This window comes from Sus scrofa, chromosome 6 (assembly GCF_054392235.1).
Source record: "Sus scrofa isolate SSC_HxYL_T2T_F1_AM1 chromosome 6, Sscrofa_HxYL_maternal_Yorkshire_Landrace_v2.0, whole genome shotgun sequence".
In the NCBI taxonomy this organism is placed as follows: domain Eukaryota; kingdom Metazoa; phylum Chordata; class Mammalia; order Artiodactyla; family Suidae; genus Sus; species Sus scrofa.
In genome coordinates, this window is record NC_139388.1 from 51,985,620 (window position 1) to 52,009,550 (window position 23,931).

A 23,931-nucleotide genomic window follows, 5' to 3' on the forward strand; every position below is an offset into this window, starting at 1 on the left:
GAATCCAGGGAGACCCCAGATCGTGCCTTGCTCCCTTGGGGGTCCCAAACCATGTTCTACAACCACTCGGGACAACAAACCATAGCCCACAGCTTCCGGGGGACCATCTATGTCCTTCTACCCTGTAGGACTTGTAACTCCTTGTCTCTTATTCCCATGGGAGACCTTAAATTTTCCCCCATTAGATCCCAGACCATCCTCTCCTCCGAGGGCCCCCTCAGTTTCCGGAAGGCCCAAATTGACCCAGATTCCTGATCATCCTCCTCACCTGTGCTCCCCTTGTGAGGCCCCTGCCTTCTCCCTGTTCCTATTCTCTCTCTCGGACCCTGTAGGCCCGTCCCTTTCTCTGGGACTTCTGTGGAGCCCAGGACTCCTTGTTCCTTCCTTGTTCAGACTCTTTGCCCAACTTCTATGAAATAACTGACCCCCAGCCCCTCTCCCCAAACCCCACTGAGTATCTCAAGCCACTCTCCACCTCTTTTTGACATTATTCATTCAGCAAGAGAGAAACCCAGCAGGTCCTCCCTTCAAAATCTGTTTTATTGCAATCCCACAGATCCCTAGTGGCCCAAACCCCTCCCACTTTGGATCCCACTGTGTCAAGGTCTTTCCCTAAAGCCCTTCGCTAAATTCTTCCTAGCCACATCATCACACAGAGCCTGCCTTGCCCCCAGATCCAAGGCACCTCTGAGGGCCTCCCTCTAGAGAACCACTCACGACTGTTAGATACCCCCTGAGGATGCTCACAATCCCACCCCACCCCCTAGGCTCCAGATTTCACCATCACCACTACCATCACCACCACCACCCAGGCACCATCCCCACCTCTCACTCTGGTTCCTGATTCTTCCTGCCGGGACATGGAGGTCCAGGACCAGGAGGACAGATGGGGGAGAATAAGAGCACCAACAGCAAAAGTGGACACGTGTCCAGCACTACTATGCAACAGGAATGGATCTAAGAGCTTCACAGATATGACTTCATTCACTCTTCCCAGCAGTCAGACGAGGAGATTTCTACTATCCCCATTTTACAGATGAGGAAAATCGAGCCACAGAGAGGTTGAGTCCCTTGTCTGAGGTCATACAGATAGGAAATGGCAGAGAGGGTGGAGGTTCAGGGGAAAGAGGATGAAGGCAGGCCTGGGGGATGGGTGGGAGTGGAAAAGAGGAGGGTGAGAAGATGATCATGGGAGTTCCCATAATGGCTCAGTGGTTAATGAATCCGACTAGGAACCATGAGGTTGTAGGTTCGATCCCTGGCCTTGCTCAGTGGGTTAAGGATCCGGCGTTGCTGTGAGCTGTGGTGTAGGCCGAAGACAAGCTTGGATCCCTCATTGATGTGGCCCTAGTGTAGGCTGGTGGCTACAGCTCCGATTCAACCCATAGCCTGGGAACCTCCACATGCCGCAGGTGCGGCCCTAGAAAAGACAGAAAGACAAAGAAAAAAAAAAAAAAAAAAGAAGATGATCATGAAAGAGGTACACAGAGGTGGAGAAACAAAGAGCCTGCCTCCCGCAGAGACAGCTCACTCGCAGGGCACACCTGGGCCTGTGCGCTCTGGCCCTGCCCACCTCTAGACCACACTCCCATCCACTCTTGTCTTCCAGCCTCAGTAATGACTTTTCTATTCCTCCAATGTACAAGCTCATTGCAGCCCCTGGGACTTTGCACTTTTTTCCCTTTCCATGGCTGATTCCTTCTTTTCATTTGATTTTTAATTCTAATGTAATCTCTTCAGAGAGGCTTTCCTTTTCCCTGACCAATTTACGCCCCCACCCCAACCAATCGTCCTGACGTCTGCAAATTGCTTTGAAATACTTTAAAAATATGGATTTCCCGTTGTGGCTCAGCCAGTTAAGAACACAACATAGTGGAGTTCCTGTCGTCGTGGCTCAGAGGAAATGAATCTGACTGGCATCCATGAGGATGCAGGTTCGATCCCTTGCCTTGCTCAGTGGGTTAAGGCTCTGGCGTTGCTGTGAGCTCTGGTGTAGTTTGAAGACGCCACGGCTTGGATCCCATGTTGCTGTGGCTACAGCCTAGGACAGCAGCTACAGCTCCCATTCAACCCCTAGCCTGGGAACCTCCACATGCCGCGGGTGTGGCCTCAAAAAAGAAAAAGAACACAGCAGAGTGTCTGTGAGGATGCAGGTTCAATCCTTGGCCTTGCTCAGTGGGTTAAGGACTCTGCATTGCCACAATCTGCCTCATGGGTCCCAGGTGTGGCTCTGATCCAGTGTTGCCATGGTTGTGGTATAGACCAGCAGCTGCAGCTCTGATTCAACCCCTAGCCCGCGAACTTCCACATGCCTCAGGTGTGTGGCCTTAAGAAATTTTTCTTAGGAGTACCCGTCATGGCACAGTGGAAACGAATCCGACTAGTAACCTTGAGGTTGCAGGTTTGATCCCTGACACTCGCTCTGTGGGTTAAGACTCTGTGAGCTATGATGCCAGCAGCTGTAGCTCTGATTTGACCCACGGCCTAGGAACCTTCATGTGCCACGGGTGTGGCCCTTTTTTCTTTTTTTTTTTACCTTTTTTTTTTAGGGCCACACCCACAGTATATGGAGGTTCCCAGGCCGGTGGATTGAATCACAACTGTAGCCACCAGCCTACACCACAGCCACAGCAACGCAGGATCCTGAACCCACCGAGCAAGGCCAGGGATCAAACCCGAATCCTCATGGATCCTAGTCGGGTTCGTTAACCACTGAGCCATGACGGGAGCCCCATAATTTTTTTTTAATAAAATAAAAATAAAATAGATTGAGGGATGGATAGATGGAGGACTATGTGATAAAGCAAGTACTATCAAAACGTTAACGGTGGAATCTAGGCAGGGGGTATATGGCTGTTTGCTGTAAAATTATTTCAACTTTGCTGCACATTTGAAATTTTTCATGATACATGTAAGTGGGAGAAACCCAAAGCACTCTTCTAGAGATGAAAGAGGCAACAAAAAAATAGCCCCAACAGGCCCCACCATTTTTTTCTATCCCATCACCTCATTTTATTTCCTTCATAGCCCTTATTTTGGTAATGCTCTTGTTTGCTTGTTTGTTTACCTATTATTGTTTCCTTATTCATTTGTTTATGGCGTCCTGTCTAGTCATTGAAATGTAAGCCACCTGAGACAAGTGGCAAGGACACTAATTTTCTCCAGTGTCCAGAATAGTAATCGGCACCCAGTTAGGTGCTCGGTAAACATGTGTTCTTGACCGCCTCTTAGGAGAGGGCCTGGGAACTAGGTCTGCTGCAGACTCACTGCAGAGCCTACACTCAAGAGTAAACATGATCTCCCAGCCTGGGGTCACCAGAAGTGGACGGATGTACCACCGAGGCAGAGAGAATGCCTCGTGAGCTCAAGGAATGAGTTGGCCTGAAAAAGAGAGCAGCAGGTGGAAGTCGATAAGAGTGTGATTATTTCCCTGGAGCCCTAATTCCTAACCCAGACCAGCTAATAGAGATCCAATCTAATTCTTCTGTAATTTAGGCCCCGCCCCCAGCATAGCTCCACCCTCTGTCTCTAAGGCCCCGCCTTACAGCAAAAATCCTGCCCTATCTCACCCAAATAAATAACAACCCTCAAGCCTAGGTCCTACCCTCACAGCCTGAGCCCCACCCCTTTACCTTAGACTCAAACTAATATTCAGACTTCTTCAGTTTGGGCTGCCCCAATCCCTCCGCCCCAGCCCCACCCCTCCACCTTACGCTCCATTCCAAAAGCTTCAAGCTTTCAGCCTAGGTACTGGCCCTTCAGGCCTAGTTTGAATACCCCATTCTCAACTTCAACCTAAAGTCCAGTCTTCGCCTCTCCAACAAAAGCTCCGTTCACATTCAAGGTTAGCAGGGAGAAGTGCCCCAGGGAAAACCTAGGGAGTCTGGATATGTGGAAACCTAGAGGAGAGGTTGGTGGAAAGAGAGGAGGTGTTTCCCAGTTTGTACCGCCCCTCAAAGACAGGTCCTCAAGCCCAAAGCCACGCCCTGTTGTGCCCACTCTTCCTTGTAGAGCGGTATTGTGTTATGACCTCTCTGATTGGTTCTGTCCACAAGCCCTCTAGAAAACCTACTCTGCATTGGACCGCCCCTCAGAGTCACCCTCTTTGATTGGTCCCTGCTTGTCAAATTCCCTGCTCCTGATTGGGCAAGTCTTTGTACATGCCTCTTTCTGATTGGATTATTTGCAATCTTGAACCTGGATTTCCACACTTCTACTGGTTAGGTGGGTGGCTGGCAGGGGGAGGAAGAGGAGGAGAGGAGGTGAAGAAGAGGACGTTCCCTAAATCCCCTGCCTAGAAGACGAAATGGCCACTGACCACAGGATAGCCTTGGGTTAGAGTTCTAACCGTAAAGACCACTAGCTGTGTGGCTTTGGGCAATTCTTTTTGGCTTCTGTGCCTCAGTTTCTTCATCTGTAAACTGGGAATAATAACGGTATCTTCTAAATGGGTTACATGACAATTAAATGAGTTAATACCTGTAAAATATTTATAGATGTACCTGATACATAGGAAGCTCTCAGAGACTTAGCCACTATGATCCATTTGAGCATATAGATTCATGACCTTGGACAAGTCCTTTTGCCTCTCTGGCCTCTGCAGACCAGGAGTTGCTTGACCTCTTCATTGAATGACCCCTCCTGTCCTCTCATATCTAGCTTTGAGGGACTAAGCTGTGATCAGAGGGAGGAGTAAAGACATCCCTGGAAGAGAAATAGGGGGAGGGGGCCCCAGCATGGGTGAAAAAGAAGAGAGGAGCTCAACCCAACACCCCCAGAAAACTGAGAGCAGTGGGGAATGTCTCTGGCCCATTGTAGAGTGACTCTTGTCTTGAATCCTTCCGGCCAAGGGCTCGTCCTGACTGGGGACAAGGGGGTAAGATATGGGGCAGAATGAGGTGATGAGTATGCCTTGTGTTAAGGCTGGGAGGGAGGGAAAAGGGCTGGAGCTGGGCTTGTGGACTCTCCCCCAGGAACGACAGGGCTAGGGGAGGGGCAGCCTGGGCCCAAGGTCACTGTGTCATTGTTACCATGGCAACAGCCACCTCTCAACAGGGAACCTGGAAAGGCATGGGGGGAGGGAGTTCCCAGGTCCCTGAATCTAGGGACGCAGAGAGGAACAATCAGAGACATGGAGGAGAAGCAGGGAGAGAGAGAGTGTTTCATCTCTGCGAAGACCTGACCATCTCAGCATCCTCAGAGCCTGGTACACTGGGGTGCTCAATAAATGTCCCTCAGAAACAGAAAGCCTGAGAGAGTCAAATGCCCAGAGATGACAGAGAAAGAAAGAAAAATCTCCAGACAGGGACGGGTAGTGTTTTTTTCCTGCCTCCTCAACCTCATACTCCTCAGGGGTCCACTGAGAGTCCTGGATGCTCTTCATCTTTCCAAGGCCTGGGCCCTCTGGCCAACCCAACCACACAAACCACCCACTGCCAGCAACTCCCCAGCCCCTGAAGCTATTATATTTGACATTTATAACAACTTCAACAACTTTTCTGCCTTTAAAATGTTCCTGCCTGGGGGCTTACTGAGAAAATTAGCATAGGTGCAAGCTAATACTTGCTAGGGAGGGAAGGGGAGAGGAAGGGTGACAGGCACCCTGCCTCCCTTACTCTCAGGGACCTGGGTGTCCTTGTTCTCCTTGGGAGTGGCTCCTCCGCAGACTCAGACATTCCCCCAATTCCTCCAGGAGACCCAGGCCTCCCTCATTTCTCCCGAGGGAAACCGCCAAGGCCCCTCCTTTCCTTTCCGAGAAACAGGTATCCTTTTCCTCCCCGGACTCAGCGGGAGTCCTCTGGGTCTGCCTGCCCTCTGCTGGCTCACGGCTGGTACTGCAGGGTTGCCCCCTTGTGCCCGCAAATGAGAAACAGAAACTGAAGCAGAACAGAGGGTCTCTTGAGTTCTTGCATTTTAATTCCTTTAAGGTTTCAGATGTTCAGGTCCTAGGGGTCCCCAGAGGGGACTCAGACATCAGGAAATCAGGTTTCCATCCCCGAGGTCAACGAAAGAAAGACAACTTCTCTTGGAGCCAGGCCTCGGTGAGGTCATCAGTGGTGCGGATTTCAAACACCTGGACGGAGGAAGGGCTCGGTGTTACGCTGCCTGTGCTCAGGAACTGAAACGGCAGGGACTCCGGCCCCCTCCTCCATCAGACCCAGGAACCCAGATCTTCAGCTCCCTGCCCCCCTCAGACCAGGAGTCCTGGCCCTTAGCCCCCTCCTCCCTCACACTGGAGCTTCAGACCTTTGTGAGCTCTGCTGTCTGCACCAGCCTGTTTTTACTCCCTGCATACATCATCTGTTGTTCGGGCTTGCAGCCTGCATGGAAAAGAGGAGAAGGGCACGTAACTGGGAGACACCAGAATATTCTCTAAGGCCCTAGTAATGTCCTGCAGGCCTCCAGAAGTTTTCTAAAGGTCCCAGGGATTGTTTGAAGGAGGTCCCTGGAAGCCATAAGCAAAGTCTCCAGGTTTCTTTGGGGCCTTGAATTTATTCTAGGGTCCCTGGAGATGGTTTAGGGACCAGATGGAGGTTTCTAGGTAAAAGAAAGAGGTGGACTTGCTTACATGCCTCAGAACTAAGGAGGATGGGCCAGCTCCCAAGGACTCTGAGCTCCCAACTCCTCCCCATTGCCCTCCCAGCACCCACACGCCACACAGGCCACACGCTCACACAGTCTCACACACACACACACACACAATCACTGGTCACACATGCACACATACCTGGAGTCAAACACACGTGCTTACACACCCCTCACACAGACCCCCTTCTCAGGATGAGTAGAGCTGTGTCTCACCCACGGGGCTGGAGAAGATGAAACACAAGGGGTAGGACACTCGGCCATCAGCGTGCACATACTTGTAGCTGTAAACCACGAACCTACAGCAGTGAAAGGGAATTCAAACTCAGGACTCGGCCTGGAGCCCAGGCCCAATGCCCATCAACTGAGTCCACAACCCTGCAATCTTGCCTGAGTCTGAGAACCTAGGGTTAACAACCGAGACCCAGGGTGCTGGCATCAAACACAATAAATGAATGCTTTTTATTTTCTTTTTAAGAATAGTTATTTTACAATTGGGATTTGGGTATCATCCTTGCTCAAGGCCATGCTAATCCTCTCTGTATCATTCCAATTTTAGGATATGTGCTCTCAAAGTGAGTACTATTTTTATTTTTATTTTATTTATTTTTTGCTTTTTAGGGCTTCAGGTGCAGCCAATGGAAGTTCCCAGGCTAAGGGAAGAATCAGAGCTGCAGCTGCTAGCCTATGACATAGCAAAGCAACACAGGATCTGAGCTGAGTCTACAACCTCATGGCAGACTGAGTCCACAGCTCATGGCAATGCTGGATCCTTTAACCCACTGAGGGAGGCCAGGGATGGAACCCTCGTCCTCGTGGATACTAGTTGGGTTCATAACCCACTAAGGCACAATGTAAATCCCAATTTCCGATGGTATACATGACTAGTATCCATGAGGATTTGGGTCCAGTCCCTGGCCCCGCTCAGTGGGTTAAGAATTCAGCGTTGCCATGAAGTTCATGTCGTGGCTCAGTGGTTAATGAATCTGACTAGGAACCATGAGGTTGAGGGTTCCATCCCTGGCTTTGCTCAGTGGGTTAAGGATCCAGTGTTGCCGTGAGCTGTGGTGTATATTGCAGACGCAGCTTGGATCCCGAGTTGCTGTGGCTCTGGCAATAGGCCAGCAGCTACAGCTCCGATTCGACCCCTAGCCTGGGAACCTCCGTATGCCGTGGGAGTGGCCCAAGACATGGCAAAAAGACAAAAAAAAAAAAAAAGAATCCAGCATTGCCATGAGCTGTGGTGTGTTGCTGCGGCTGTGGTGTAGGCTGGCAGCTGCAGCTGCGATTTGACCCCTAGCCAAGGAATCTCCACATGCCTCAGGTGCAGCCCTAAAAAAAAGCAAAATAATAATAATAGTAAATGCTAAATAGAACTCCCATATGATCCAGCCATTCTACTAATGGGTACTTATCAAAGAAAATGAAAGCAATAACTTGAAAAGATATATGCACCCCCATGTTTAAGGCAGCATTATTTATAACAGCCAAGATATGGAAAAAAACCTAAGCGTCCATTGATGGATGAGAGGATAAAGAAGATGTGGTATATATAACATATATACAATGGAATACTATTCAGCCATAAAGAAGAATGAAATCTTGGCATTTGCAACACGGATGGATCTTGAGGGCATTATGCCAAATCTAATAAGTCAGACAGAGAAAGTTACTTATAAGTGGAATTTTTAAAAATAAAAACAAAACCCCCACCAAGCTCATAAATACAGAGAACAGATTTGTGGTTGTCTGAGGTGGGGTGGGCAAAATGGGTGAAGGGAGGGTATAAACTTCCGGTTACAAAATAAATCCTAGGGAATCTAATGTGCAGCATGGTAAGTATAGTTAATAGCACTGCATGGTCTATTTGAAAGTTGCTAAGAGAGCAGATCTTAAAAATCCTCATCGTAAGAAAAAATTTTTTTCTAAGTACACATGGTGACCGATGCTAATTAGGCTTATTGTGGTGAACATTTTGTGACAGATACAAATATCAATCATCAAGTTATACACCTGAAACTAATATAACATTATATGTAAACTATATCACAATCTAAAAAAAAAATTAAAGTGGCTTAAAAATAGTTCTAGGAGTTCTCATCGTGGCTCAGCGTTAACAAACCCGACTAGCATCCGTGAGGACACAGGTTCAATCCCTGGCCTCACTTATTGGGTTAAGGATCCAGCATTGCTGTGAACTTTGGTGTAGGTCGCAGACACAGCTCAGATCCTGCGTGGCTGTGGCTGTGGCGTAGGCCAGTGGCTACAGCTCTGATTGGATCCCTAGCCTGGGAACCTCCATATGCCTCAGGTGTGGCCCTAAAAAGACCAAAAAAAAAAAAAAGTGCTAGCACAGAGAACTGTATCCAATCACTTGTGATGGAACATGATGGGAGATAACATAGGAAAAAGATATATATATGTATATATTAAAAAAAAAACTGGGCCACTTTGCTGTACAGCAGAAATTGACAGAACATTGTAAATAAACTATAATAATTTTTTTAAATATCAAGTGCTTAGTTGACTCACAAGAACCCTATGATGTAGGTACTATTATTATCCCCATACTACAGATGGAAAAACTGAGGCCCAGAGAGGTGAAGTCACTTGCCCAAGGTTCTATGGATAGCTCTGAACCCAGAAAATTTAGTGCTAGAGTGTACATGCTCAACCACTGTGCTTGAGAACCCTGAGCTGAGACCAGGGCCAGCTACATAATTTCCCAAGCCCAGCGCAAAATGAAAATGTAGGGCCCCTTATTATCAATGCAAGAGAAAGTTTCTTTCCTCAGTTTCACTGTCTCTCTCCAGACTGATCATGGTCTTTTAAAATTTGGTATTTAGGAGTTCCCGTTGTGGCTCAGTGGTTAATGAATCGGACTAGGAACCATGAGGTTTCGGGTTCGACCTCTGGCCTTGCTCAGTGGGTTAAGGATCCAGCGTTGCCGTGAGCTGGGGTGTAGGTCGCAGATGCGGCTGGGATCTGGCATTTCTGTGGCTCTGGTGTAGGCCGGCAGCTGTAACTCCAATTAGACCCCTGCCTGGGAACCTCTACATGTCATGGGTGCAGCCCCAGAAAAGACCAAAAAAATTAAATAAATAAAATAAAATAAAATTTGGTATTTAAAGGAGTTCCCTAGTGGCTAAGCAGATTAGGGATCTGGCTTCATCACCACAGTGGCTCTGGTTGCTGCTGTGGCACAAGTTCCATCCCTGGCCTGGAACTTCCACATGCCACAGGTGTAGCCAAAAAAACCTTTTTTGCTACTTAAAGTCATGCTGTTGTGGGCATAAGGACACGCACCAGGGTGGGGAGTGGAGATGCTCAGAGGCACACCTGGAACTTGCCACACAGGCGGTGGGTGCTGACCCTGAGCCTGCCTCTCCCTGAATCTGCACTCAGGCCCCTGGCCTGGGGCAGAGGGCAGCAGCCATCACCGGGCCTGCAGGGAGGGGGTAGCTGAGAACCCAGCAGGGTTAGAGGTGGGGGCACGTGTGAGCTGAGGGAGGCTCCAAGCCCACAGCACATGCTCCACTGTCCCATCAGACTTCACACAAAATGCAGACTGAGAGATAAAACAGTAAAGAACTGCAACACAGTGGACAGCTGTGCAGCATCAAGCCCCACATTCGAGGCTCCCTTCTGGGTATGGGGCCCTGTGTGACTGCACTTGTCAGATGCCCAGGAAGCCGGTGCTGGCTGAGATCTAGAGCCTGGTATTGAGGCTCAAAGTCCTAGGGCACCTAAAATTCACCCCGGTCAAGATGAAAAATCTAAAGAAACCAGTTTTGGGGAGTTCCTATCATGGCTCAGTGGTAATGACCCCGACTAGTATCTATGAGGACATGGGTTCAATCCCTAGTCTATCTCAGTGGATTAAGGATCCGGCGTTACCATGAGCTGTGGTGTAGGTCGCAGATGAGGCTCGGATCCCTCGTTGCTGTGGCTGTGGTGTAGGCCGGCAGCTGCAGCTCTGATTTGACCCCTAGCCTGGGAACCTCCATATACCACAAGTGCGTCCCTAAAAAGACAAAAAAAAAAAAAAAAGCAAATTCTAACATCATGTATGACTATTAGTGTCCAATTCTGTAATAAAATGTTAGCACACAGGAGTTCCTAGGGTGGCTCAGCGGCTTAAGAACCGGACTAGTATCCATGGAGGACACGGGTTCGTTCCCTGGCCTCACTCAGTAGATTAAGGATGCTGAGTTGCTGTGGCTGTGATGTTGACCTGCAGCTGCAGCTCCGACTCAATGCCTAGCCCGGGAACTTCCATATGCTGCAGGCATGGCCATAAAAAGAAAAAAATGGCGCCCCCAAACTGAGGTGTGTGTAAATGTAAATATACACTGGCTTTCAAAGGCATTTTATTTTTTTATTTTTTATTCTTTTGTCTTTTTGCTATTTCTTGGGCCGCTCTATGGAGGTTCCCAGGCTAGGGGTCTAATCGGAGCTGTAGCCACCGGCCTACGCCACAGCCACAGCAACACAGGATCCGAGCTGCGTCTGCAACCTACACCACAGCTCACGGCAACGCCGGATCCCTAACCCACTGAGCAAGGGCAGGGACCGAACCCGCAACCTCATGGTTCCTAGTCGGATTCGTTAACCACCACGCTACGACAGGAACTCCTCAAAGGCATTTTTTATTTATAAAAATAAATTTTTTTTTTTGCTGGTTTTTTAGGGCTACACCCATGGCATATGGAGGTTCCCAGGCTAGGGGTTAAATTGGAGCTACAGCTGCCAGCCTACACCACAGCCACAGCAATGTGGGATCTGAGCAGTGTCTGCGACCTACACCACAGCTCACAGCAACAACGGATCCCCGACCCACTAAGTGAGGCCAGGGATCAAACCCACATCCTCATGGATACTAGTCGGATTCGTTTCCTCTGCACCACAATGGGAACTCCCTAAGAATGAAAAAAAAAATCTTTTTTTAATTAGTATACAAACCCAAAGTCCTAGGGTAGGAACACTTGACCTTAAACATATAGATTCTGAGCCTGTGAATAGGACTGAAACCCAAATGGTCCTTCAGTCTGTTCCTGCATCATCACCCCACTCCCCACGGCCTGACCTTCCCCTTCCTCCCCCACCCCCCATACCTTGGCTGTCTCTCTGGCAACTCCATTTTTAGTTCCTCCGGAGAAATATTCTGTAGGGGTTAGGGAGGAATAGAGGAAGCAAGATTGGCATTCAATGAACACTTCCTATGTGCCAAGGCGCTGGTCCAAGAAACACACATGGACTAACTCATTGGCCTCTCCCCAAACCCAGAGAGGTAGGTCCTATAATTACCCCTATTTTATAGGTGAACAAACTGAGGTCAGAGGTGTTAAGACACTTGCCTTCTTCTAAACCCATTACCAGGATTAAATCACTGAATCCCCAGACAACACTAAGAGGAAGGTCCCATTATCCCCTTTTCACAGATGAGGAAGCAGAGACCCAGAGAGGCCAAGTCTCTCACCCAGGGTCATAGCTAAGCTGGGATGTGACCTCAGGTCTTTTTGGCCCCCAATGCCAGGTTTTTAGTCACAGCCCCTTGGGTCTCCTGGTTCCACCCTGCATTTCTCAGGGGTCCCATTGCCACCTCCCTCCCCACCCCTCACCTGAAATTCTTCCTCCAACACCACCATCTGCCGGTCTTTGTCCACTTTCACTGGGGAGGGATGGCACACAGGAGTTAGATACCCTTGCCTTCCATCAGTGACATTAGCCCAGCCCTAACGCATGTCCCCACTCCCAATCCTTCCGGGGGAAGATGACACTCACTTATGATAGCTGCGTTGTCTGTCTCTTTTCGAAAGCGGAATTTCCTCAGCTTTTCCTTTAGCTCTGGGTCCACCTCGCACACCACCAGGGAGTCGGACTGCCGGAGGAGCCCAGTAAGAGCAGAGTCGCCTGGCCTCAGCCCTGCCCCCTTCCCCGAACATCGGTTTCTCCAACTAGCAATGAAGAGGAGGCCCTGATAGCTCATAGCTTGCCTTCGTGAGCATTAGGGAAAGGCAGCCTTTCCTCAGGGGAGATGCTGCTCCTTGCAAAGCAGAGGCTGGGCTCAGGCCTTCTCGGCAGGTGCCCTTAGGAAACGCCCAGGGAGACCCAGGGATCTGCTTGCCTGGGACTGAACCCAGAACTGCAATCTCTCTTCCCCCAGCCAGGGCCTTTGTCACAGTGGGACCCCCACCGCCAGACCTCCCTTCCTCGGCCTGACCTTCACCCAGGCATCCTCCCAGCCCCAGCCCCACTCCAGCCCCTAGCCCTTCCCATAGACCCTGGCCCCTGACCATGACTTTTCTGTCCACGAGCCTCTTCTTTTCTGGGTTCCGCTATCTTCTAGGGGTGGCGACCAGGGCTACTGGGGGCGGGGTGTGGGGTAGGGGGAAGGTTTCATCCAACACCACATCCTGTTTATGCCCATTCTGGGCAACTGTCACAGAGGGCTCCTCCCCCTCTTTCCTTCCCCTCATGTGCTCAGACCTTCCAGGCTTTGCAATCACCCCGACTGGGTTTGGATGCTGCCTTATTGTGTGGCCCTAGCTAAGTAACTTCACCTCTCTGATTCATGATAAAATAGCTTCGCATGTCTCCCAGCATGGTGGACACATTCATTAGGCAGTAGGTAATGATGAATTCTTTAGCTCTGTCCCTCCTCCAGGAAGGCCTCCTGGATTTCCCTCATCTGGACTATTTCAATTCCAGAGCTGAAAGGGGGAGCTTAGAGATGTTTCCTGGTCAAATGGCCACTTACAATACTGATGGGGATATGGAAGATAGAGAGGGATCACCACGGTGCCCCAGGTAATTGTGAATTTTTTCCTGCAATTATTCAACCTCATGGGCCTTATAATGGGCCCTACAACAATGACGTTCAGTCCTGTCAGACCAGTACCTTGTTTCGCTCTCTCTCTCTCTCTCTTTTTTTTTTTTTTTTCTTTTTTTAGGGCCGCTACCTGCGGCATATGGAGGTTCCCAGGCTAGGGGTCAAATTGGAGCAACAGCTGCCGATCTACACCACAGCTACAGCCACACCAGATCCGAGCCATGTCTGTGACCCACACCACAGCTCACGGCAACGCCAGATCCTTAACCCCCTGAGCAAGGCCAGGGTTCGAACCCGCATCCTTATGCATACTGGCCGGATTCATTTCTGCTGAGCCAGGACAGGAACTCCCAGTACCTCCTTTTTGATTAAGAGCATTTTTATTGCCCCCCTTCACCCTGTTCTCATCCTGAAATGAAATTCCTAGATAATGTAACCTACTTATAGACATAAATCCCCCCCAAGACAGTATAGTGTTCTAAATGTGATATAAAGGAGAAATAAAAGGAAAGTAATTTATGAGAAACCCCTGTGTATTTCCATGAGAAAATATAAGCAAACCAGAGAGAATTTTCACAGGACCCAGCCCCATGGCGTCGGCCCGCTGTGCTGGCTTCTTCCATAGCAGCGGGCAGAACTTTCCTGTCCCCTCTGCTCCAGCTCTGGGTCCCACCCTGTCTCTCACCCCCTCAAGGGCATTGGTGCCGAGGCTCTCCCTCTCCCCGTGCCCCCAGGGTCCTCATCTCTGCTAGAGCTTTCCCCTCAGTCCACAGGCGATGTCATTTCTTCCACCTTAGAAACGACAAACCCTATCTTCCGTCCAGCCACTGCCCGTTCATTTCCTTCCCTTTTCAGCAAAACTTCTTGAAAATATTGTCCACACTTGCTGCCTCCAATTTCTCCTCCCAGTTTGCTCGACCCTCTCCCAGCCCCTTTACTCCTGTCCCTCTCCAGCGACATACCTGGTCAGGGCCATCGAGGACGGTCAATTCTCAACCTTGATCTGCTGTGCCCTGTCAGCCACATCCGACACCACCCATCGCTCCCTATGCCCCCAAACGCTTTCTCCCGTTGGCTTCCAGGCCAGCACTCTGGCCTGGTTTTCCTCTGGCTCTCCTGGCCGCTCCTTCTCAGCCTCCTTTTAACCACTGAGGGGCCCAGGGCTCAGGCTTTTGTCCCTTTCTCTCTCCCATCCACTTTCCCCTCTTCCTGAGTGCATCAGTCTCTTGGTGGTCAAAGGGGATAGCCTAGAATTTCTTCAGCCGGGGCCTCTCCCTGAACTCTAGGCTCTTATAGCCAGCTGCCTGCATGACTTCTCCATAAGGATGTCTTATTCAGTTGTTTATTATTTATTTTACATTAATTTATTGAAGTGTAGCTGATTCACAATGTTGTGTTAGTTTCTGCTGTACAGCACAATGACTTAGTTATACATATATATACATACTTTTTCATATTCTTTTTCATATACTTTTCCATTATGGTTTATTAGAGGATATTGACTATAGTTCCCTGTGCTATTATGGTAGGACCGTATTGTTTATCTCCATCTGGATATATATATTTTTTTTTTTTTTGGTCTTTTTAGAGCCACTCCCTAAAATTTTCCAGGCTAGGGGTCGAATCAGAGCTGCAGCTGCCAGCCTATCCCACAGCCACAGCAAGGCCAGATCCTCTGAGCTATGTCTGTGATTTACACCACAGCTCACAGCAACGCCAGATCCTTAACCCACTGAGCGAGGCCATGGATTGAAACCATGACCTCGTGGATGCTAGTCGGGTTCGTTACCACTGAGCCACAACAGGAATTCCTCCATCTGAGTGTCTTAGAGGCATCCTTGAATCACTTCTTTCCTCTGTCAAAGTACCTCAGAATTTGTCTGCTCTGAACTTCAAAATATAAGCAGAACCAGCCCACCTCTCCTCCACAGCCCACATTCTGGTCCTGCCACCTTCAACCCTTGCTTGAACTCTCACAGCAGCTTCTCCCTGTTTCCCTGCTCCCACGCCACTCCCTGCACTCTTTTTTTTTTTTTTTTCTTGCCACTGGGCCAAAGATCAAAATTGCAACACAGCAGCAACCCAAGCCACTGCAGTAACAAAACCAGATCCTTAACACGCTGCACCACATAACTTCCCAACGCTCTATTCTTCACAGAGACTAGACCCTAATAAAAGAGGTCCTAACAAAACCCAAGTCAGATGACATACCCGCTCTCTCGAAGCCGTCTTATAGTTCCCATATTATTTGGGTAAAAGCAAAAGCCCTTATAGCAGCCTTTAAAGCTCCACATTACCTGCCACCACCCCTCCTCATGACCTCTTGGATCCTGTCTCTCAGTATTGTGCTTTGTCCACTCCTCTCCGTCCACACCAGCCTGTTTGTGGCTCTGCAAATGATCCCGCCACCAGGCCTTTGCACTTGCTGGTTCCTCTTTCTGGAACCCTCTTTCCTTCATGGCTTACCCCTTCCGCCCTTCAGATTTCTGTTCAACTGACCTTTGATCAAAGATGCCTTTCTCCACCTAAAATATCGCTGACCTCATCACTCCATCCCCTTAGCTGGCTTTGTTGTTCTCCATAGTACTTATCACCAAGTTACACTGTAAATATTTATCATTCTTTTCTGTCCAAGTAGAATGTAAGCTTCATGAAGACAAGAGATTTTTGCCCATCTTTTTCACTGTTGAATTTTTAGCACTTTGAACAGTGCCTGGCACATGTAAGGTACTCAAGAAATATATATACCAAAGTATAAAAGTGGAGGAGTTCACATCATGGCGCAGCGGAAACAAACCCAACGAGGAACCATGAGGTTGCGGGTTTGATTCTTGGCCTTGCTCAGTGGGTTAAGGATCTGGTGTTGCTGTGGCATAGGTCATAGACTCAGCTCAGACCTGACGTTGCTATGACTGTGGTGTAGGCCAGCGGCTACAGCTCCGATTGGACCCCTAGTCTGGGAACCTCTGTATGCCCCAAGTGTGGCCCTAGAAAGACAAAAAGACCAAAAAAAAAAAAAAAAGGTATAAAAGTATGTGTATCTACTTTTTTAATGGCCGCACCCATGGCATATGGAAGTTCCCAGGCCAGTGATTGAAACTAAGCTGCAGCTGCAACTCAGCTGCTGCAACCAGGTTCTTAACCTACTGTGTCACAGTGGAAACTCTCAAGAAATATCAGTGAATGAATAAATGAACTAGCGTCCTTGGAGCATAACCATTCCATATGAGGTGAAAGTTGTTTAAATGAAAGGTGTAGTGTCTGGGGTTTGTGATATCCCCACACCCATGGCCTTTCCTGATCATGTCTAAGATGACATGGCCTCTCTCTCTGTGGCTGCTTCTTCTCAATCTTTGTCGAGTGTCAATTCCTTTACTCCAACCTTACATGTCTCCCCTCCTAAAGGTTCTGTCTGGTCCTTGTCTCCATTCATCCTTCCAAACCTTCCCCAAGCTAGGTCACTAACTCCCACAGCTTCAATAACAATCTTTTTTTTTTTTTTTTTTTTGCCACACCTGCAGCATATCGAAGTTCCCCAGTTAGGAATTGAATTCAAGCCGCAGCTGCAACCTATATTACAGCTGCAGCCATACCGGATCCTTAGCCCACTGTGCCATGTGGGAACTCCTAATTACCATCTTTGCTTATCCTCAAATCCTGATTTCCAACCCCAATTCCTCTCTTAAGCACTAGATCCAGGGGTTATGCAGCCTCCTGGACTCCAATGCTAGGTGGCCCACACTGGGCTCAGTACCTTCCAAACCTGCTTCTCCTCTGGGTCTCCTTCTCAGGGAAGGCCCCCAAACCCCCTAGTTTTCCAGCCAGAAGGCCTTGTCTTGGATTCCTCCCTCCCTCCCCCTCCGGGGCCAACCAGTCCCAGGGCAGCTTCACGGGCCTCCTGGGCGTCCATCCCTCCCACCAATGCCCCCTTCCCTTCCCATAGTCCCACCCTAGTGCAAACGCCCCTCTCCCACCACAGCTGCTTCCCTGGACTAATGGCTCCAGTTCTATTCCCTCCAATCCATCCTCCATATAGAAGCCGGGAACACCTTTCCAAACCCCCACCGATTCTCCTTGGCTTGAAGCCCTGCCATGGCTTCTCAGTGCCCTGGGGACGAGTCTCAACTCTCTCAAGTGGCCAAAGTTCTGGCCGTGACTCATTTCCCTTCACTCCTTGCCTTAAATTCTACTTTCCACTCCGAATACATTTCTTTGAGTTCCTCTACCAACCATGGTCACCTGGAAGCCTTCTGAGGGCCCCCACTCTGGTTAGTTGACACCGGTCCAGGACAGTGTGTGAAATAAAAAGGTTACAACAGTCAGAGCAACAACCCCCATTTACTGATGGTCTGCTTGGTGTCCAGCACTTTATATATGTATCGTCTCTTTCGATCCTAATCCCATTTGAGAGACAAGGCAACAGACGCAGAGAAGGGTTTGGTGAGAGAGCTGAGACTCCTACAGCCCGAGCGCCGACCCGCAACCTGGAGGGTCAGGGCACAACCGGGCCCAGGCCTAGAGCAGGGAGCGCTGGCGGGGTGCGCTGGCGGGACGCGCCACCAGTCCTTGAACGCCAGAATCAGGAATTGTGACTTATGTCGCGGCCGGTGAGGTAGACCGGCACGAGACTGCCCCCTGCGGGCCTGGAGGCCCAATCCCAGACTCCGCCGGGCCCGTTGCCCATAGCAACGCCGCGCGCGCCCCGCCCCTTCCCCGCCCGCCAGCCGACTGCCCGTCAGTCGCGCAGCCGACCAATCCCACAGAGCAGGGGGCGGGTCTTGTGGGCCTCGTTCCACCTCCGTGGCCCCCCTCTCCACCGCGACCCCGCCTTTCTCCGCGCACACCTCCCGCCCTTCGGGCTGCCCTCGCCGCCCATTGGTGGGTGCGCTGTTCATCACCTTGGCATCAGCTAATGCGGGCGCGCTGCGGTCCCTGGGCGGGGCCAGGGGCGGTGACGCACGGCGCGGTGACGCAGCGCGACGGCGGCGGCGGCGGCGGCGGCGGCGGTGGTCGGTGCGGGAGGAGGGAGGGGAGCTCGCGGGCTGGAGAGGGGGCGACGGCGGTGGCGGCGGCCTGAGGAGGCCTGGACGGCGGCGGCGGCGGCGGCAGAGGCCGAGGCGGTGAGTGGCCGGCAGGGCCGGGCGGACGCGAGGCGGCGGCGGGTCGGGGCGCGCGGGGCTCACCTCGGGGCGCCCCAGGCCGCGCGGGCGGCCCCGCCCCCTCAGGGACCCCGGGCGGTGGCGGGCGCGGAGTGCGGGCCTCGGGACTCCCGGCCCTCGAGAGAATCCCCCACACCGGTCTCCTGAGTCGCCCGCACAGGCCGCTTCTCGAGCTCTCTCCGAAATTCTCGCTCCTCGGGGTGGTCGGGGGGCCCGGCCCGCAGCCCTTTCTCGTGACCCCCCCAGGTTTACCTCCGACACCTCCCTGGCGGGCACGCCCACAGATCCCCGGAGTCTGCCCCAACTCCTCCATTCCCCTCCCACGAGGCGAAAGACCTCGAGAGACCACCTCTGGTATTTCTACGTCTGCTCCAGACCCCGTCATACGCCTCAAAAATCTTCCTCAGAGGACCCCCCCCCCCGTGGCCCCAGATCCCCCATCCTCCTCCCGTGACCAAAAATATTTCCCCGAAGCCACTCATGTACCAACAATATGTGTCATATATCGTCTCTAGGAGCCTCCCTTATAAGCCCTAAACATCTCTTTCAGAGACTCCCCGAAATCCCCTCCAGACCCCGTACATTCCAGAAATCTCCCCCAGCGACCTACTTAGCATGTCCCAACAATCTCCCCCAGATTTCCTTCTCACACATCCCAAGAATTTTCTCTCCCACCTACCCCCATACCAGAAATCACCTTGGAGATTTTCCACTCAGAGCCCCAAAATCTCAGAGCCCCTCCCCCCTGGAATCCTCCAGAATGCCCTTGATAGCCCCTGAGAATCTTCCTCAGAGACTCTTGGATCCCCACAGCTCACCTGGAGGTCCCGTGTCCGGTGACTTCCCCCCCCACCCCCGCGTTTCCGCAACATCCACCTCCCATTTACGCTCCCCCCCTCACATATCCCAGAAGTCATCCATACCTTTGGACCCTTCCACAGACCCCCAAAATTTCTTCTAAAGACCTCCTCATGTACCCCAAATCCCACCACCCTGAAATGCCCTGGAGATGACCCTCACGCCTCCCTAAAATCTTCCCCTGATGACTACCTCAGACCAAAATTCTCCTTCAGAGATGCCCTGAAATCTGCAGAGAATTCTCTTCTCATATTCCACAAGCCTCTTCCAGAACCTCTTTTTTGTATCCCGAATCTTTCCCAGTAACCCACGCGAAATATTCCATAAATTGCTTCTTCAGGATTCCAACAGTTTTCCTCATAGTTTCTCTTTGAAATTTTATAGAACCACCCCCCCCTTAGATAACCTTTCAAAAATCTCTCCTATATGAACTTTTTTCAAATAAGCTAAAAATCCTTCTCATAACCCCCCCCCAAAATCCTAAGACCTTCTCTTCACGACCTCTCTGAGATAGTTTTTCAGGACCTCCTCATATCTTCTCAGAGACCCCAGCGACACCCTTGAGTCTGAGGTATGCCCTTGAAATCCTTCCCAAGACCTCTCCAGCACCTCCCAGAACCCCTTCAGTCTCCACTCAGAGACCTCCTGCCTTACTAAGAGACTTCCTGCATAATTCCCTTCCTGAAAACGCTCCCTGGGTTTCCCTCAAATCCTCTAGAACCCTCTGTAGAAGACCCCCCCACTCAGTCTTCCTTCAAGATAACACTGAGCTCCTTTTTTAGAAAGTCCCAGAATTCTTTCTGAAAAACCCTCTGCCCTGATAGTCCCACAGTCCCCTCAGAAGACCCACCGTCCTCATACATTCTTTTGAGGATTTTACTCAGAGATTTCTTTTCTTAGTTCTCTGAATTGTTCCTAAAAAGATCTGTTGTCATCCTGATTCAGTAAATCTAAGATCTCCACGGAAGACCACACCTCCCCAGACATCCTTTAGAGAATTTTCTCCAAAACTGCTGTACATCAGTAACCCCAGCACTTTGGAGTTCCTGTCCTGACGCAGCGGAAACGAATCTGACTAGTATCCATGAGGATGCAGGTTCGATCCCTGGCCTTGCTCAGTCAGTTAAGGATCTGGCATTGCTGTGAGAAGTGGTGTATGTCGCAGACGCGGCTTGGATCCGGATTTGCTGTGGTGTAGGCCAGCAGCTGTAGCTCTGATTTGACCCCTAGCCTGGGAACCTCCATATGCCTTGGGTGCGGCCCTAAAAAGAAAAAAAATATAAAAAACATGCCCCCAGCACTTTGTGAGACTTCCTCTGAACTCTCCAGATTCTCCCTCTCATATCCCCAAGAAACCTTATTCTGGGTCCTTTTAGAACCCCCATTTACACCCTCTCATGTCCTCCATTCTCGTCTAAAATCAGCTTAGCAGTCCTTCTTAGATATGAGCTTCCTTACCCCATTACCCCATCATAGGCCTCCAACATCCTCCAGACTCCCCCTGTCAAGAGCTCTATGTCCCCTTTTATTAAAAAGATTCTTGAAGTTGCCGACATGGCTCAGTGGTTAATGAATCCGACTAGGAACCATGAGGTTGCGGGTTCGATCCCTGGCCTTGCTCAGTGGGTTAAGGATTCGGCATTGCTGTGAGCTGTGGTGTAGGTTGCAGACGCGACTTGGATCCTATGTTGCTGTGGCTCTGGCGTAGGCTGGTGACTACAGCTCCAATTAGACCCCTAGCCTGGAAACCTCCATATGCCACGGGAGCGGCCCTAGAAAAGGCAAAAAGACCAAAAAAAAAGAAAAGATTCTCAAGAGATATCCTCACTCCTGGAAATCCCAACCCTCAGAGATCTTTCAGACCATTTTTTTTTAGGTTCCGTCTTTGTAGATTTTCCCTTCAGAGACCCTTAGCACACTCCTTAGACTCTTCTTAACGACTCTCCCTGTTTTCCTTTCAGAAGCCTTTTCTTTCCCCTTTGAGGGCCTCCTCATGAAAGAATTCCTCTCCCCTATAGTAGTGGTTCTCAAAGTGTTGTCCTTGACCAGCAACATAAGTATCACCTGGGAACTTGTTAGAAATGCAAATTCTTGGGTCCGACCAAGACTTACTGAATGAAAAAAACCTGGGAGTAAGGCCCAGCTGTCTGTTTTTAGGAACCTTCCTGGTGATTCTGATGCATGCTCAAGTTTGAGAACCACTGCCCTCTAAGAGATTTCTCTTTCCCTATAGAAAGCCCCCTGAAAGATACCTCAGGGTATGCCTGTGTGACCTACTGCCCACCCCCATCTTCCCAGGAGTCCCCTTTGCGAAGATGTCCACCCTCCAGAAGATTTCCATACCCTCCTTGAAAGATTTCTGGCTTCTTCAGAAGGTTCCTCCACCTTCTGAGCAGTTACTTCAGATTCTGCCTTTGAATGGTTCCCTTTTAGATCTTCCTCAGCACTTTCTCTTGGCTTCCCCTCCACCCCTCTGTACCATCTCCTGGCCTTTGGTGCTTCTGTTTCAAGTTGCTCCCTCCCTGAACACACCTGTCCGTCTCTTCTCATTATTCCTCATCTATCCTTCTCCACGTAAGCACCCTCCCCTTAAGGCACCTTCCAGTCTTTTTGTTCTCTGTGTCTCATAACCCAGAGCCCTCCACTGTACTTCTTACAGCATCATTCACCTTCTCCCTTGTTTTTCATGTGCTTGGCCCACTCACCCTCACTGGAATGGAGTTTGTAAAGTACTGGGATGTAATTTGTTCCTCTCTGAATCCCACAAGGGGGGAATCTGCCCTCTGTAAGTTATTGGGAATCAGGAGTAAATGGGCAGCTCTTCCTGCATTTGGCCAGAAATCTCTTAAGTTCCTTAGATCTCATTTCCCATTCAGGTTTACCACACCTTCCCCACCCCTTCTCTCACCTCCTTTATTCTCTCTATCCAGCCCCCTTTGCCTCTCCTAGGAGAGGTTGTCTCTCTTACCTTCTCTCGTCTGGAACTTTGTGCTGTCTCCTGATTCTGAGCAACCCAACATCCTATTCCTGGTGATCTGTCTCATCCCATCCTAGTTGGCTTCTCAGTCCCCTTCAGCCTGTATAGGTCTGGGGCCTCCACAGAGGTCTCAGCTTTCTTCAAGGGATTTTGTTTCTCTGTAAGAAGAGTGAACAGATCATAAGGTAAATGCTGGGGCCTGCCTACAAGGAGCTCACGGTACAGTAGAGGGGTTGGTATGTGAGTAGGACGTGAGGTTCAGATTATATACTGTGGAAATTTGGCAGTGAGAGAAGGCACCCTTCATCTGGAAAGACTTCATAGAAAAGGTGGTATTGTGCCATTCCACAAGAGTAGGGACAAGTATGAATGGCTTTCCAGGCAGAGAAAGCAGCTTATACAGTAGGTCAAAGATAAGAAAGACTTCATCTCTTAAACTCATGGCATCTCTTCTTTCACCTAAAGGACAGAGATGAAAGAAAACAGATCTCGGAGTTCCTGTGTGGCTCAGTGGTAAGGAACCCGACCAGTATCCATAAGGACTCGGGTTCGATTCCTGGCCCCACTCCATGGGTAAAGGATCTGGCATTGCTATGAGCCACAGTATAGGTCGTAGACATGGCCCCAAATCAGCCCCTAGCCTGGGAACTTCCATATGCTGCGGGTATGGCCTTTAAAAGAGGGGGGGAGGAGTTCCCGTCGTGGCGCAGTGGTTAACGAATCCGACTAGGAACCATGAGGTTTCGGGTTCGGTCCCTGCCCTTGCTCAGTGGGTTAACGATCCGGCGTTGCCATGAGCTGTGGTGTAGGTTGCAGACGCGGCTCGGATCCCGCATTGCTGTGGCTCTGGCGTAGGCCGGCGGCTACAGCTCCGATTCGACCCCTAGCCTGGGAACCTCCATATGCCGCGGGAGCGGCCCAAGAAATAGCAACAACAACAACAACAAAAGACAAAAAAAAGACAAAAAAAAAAAAAAATTTAAAAAGAAAGGGGGGGGGGAGAAAACAGATCCCTTTCATCTGCATTGTATTTGCCAGTTGCATTTTAGTGACTCAAAGAGTAATAATATTAAATATGACCACCGTTTATTGAGTAGTTATTATCTTCCAGTCACCGCCTAAGTGCTTCACATGTATTGTCAGGTCTCATATTCACGGGAATCCAATGAGGTAGGTAAACTATGATTATCCTCATTTTACAGAGGGTGAAGTTGAGGACAGGTGGCGCAAATAGAAGGTCTCTGGGCTCTGTCCATCCCAAGATGACAGTGTCTGGAATCAATGTTGGATTTTCTGTTCATATGGGATTGGGTGCATTGGGGCATTGTGGTGTAGTGATTAAATATGCAGACTTTGGGGACCAGGCAGGATTTGCACCCCACATCATTGTTTACCCATTTTGTGACCTAAGACAGGTTATTTAACTTCTCTGGCCCTTAGTTTCCAGAGCTAAAAAATGAAGGTAATGATATCTTACTTCATAAAATTATTATAAGGATTAAATAAGCCCATATGTATAA

At 50.0% G+C, this 23,931-nt stretch overlaps 2 protein-coding genes and 1 non-coding gene across 5 annotated transcripts in view; 1 reads left to right on the forward strand and 2 right to left on the reverse strand.

The window, feature by feature from the left end:
- Nucleotides 1–5,894: 5,894 nt before the first annotated feature.
- GMFG (glia maturation factor gamma) lies at nt 5,895–12,915 on the reverse strand. Its single transcript, XM_003133210.7, has 7 exons — nt 12,882–12,915; nt 12,370–12,466; nt 12,207–12,256; nt 11,700–11,749; nt 6,802–6,884; nt 6,247–6,320; nt 5,895–6,073 (listed from the first exon to the last, which is right to left on the reverse strand). The coding sequence occupies exons 1-7, from the start codon at nt 12,882–12,884 to the stop codon at nt 6,002–6,004; spliced, it is 429 nt and encodes a 142-aa protein (XP_003133258.2). The 5' UTR covers nt 12,885–12,915; the 3' UTR covers nt 5,895–6,001.
- LOC146402362 (U6 spliceosomal RNA) lies at nt 7,063–7,168 on the reverse strand. Its single transcript, XR_014808683.1, has one exon. It is a non-coding gene; the product is annotated as a U6 spliceosomal RNA (small nuclear RNA).
- Nucleotides 12,916–18,390: 5,475 nt separating the features above from the next.
- Nucleotides 18,391–23,931, forward strand: part of SAMD4B (sterile alpha motif domain containing 4B) — a 43,116-nt gene continuing 37,575 nt past the window's right edge. For all 3 annotated transcript variants that reach the window (XM_021094367.2, XM_021094368.2, XM_084960580.1), the window contains exon 1: nt 18,391–18,537. The gene's annotated coding sequence lies outside the window, so the exon portion shown is untranslated. The remainder of the gene's footprint in view (nt 18,538–23,931) is intronic.

What these genes read in the sequence shown, in the direction of transcription:
- GMFG (XM_003133210.7), bottom strand. An exon ending in TTGCCAGAGAGACAGCCAAG is followed by an intron (nt 6,885 to 11,699) that starts GTATGGGGGGTG and finishes TCACTGCTGTAG; the next exon opens with GTTCGTGGTTTACAGCTACA. An exon ending in AGACAGCAGAGCTCACAAAG is followed by an intron (nt 6,074 to 6,246) that starts GTCTGAAGCTCC and finishes TCCTCCGTCCAG; the next exon opens with GTGTTTGAAATCCGCACCAC.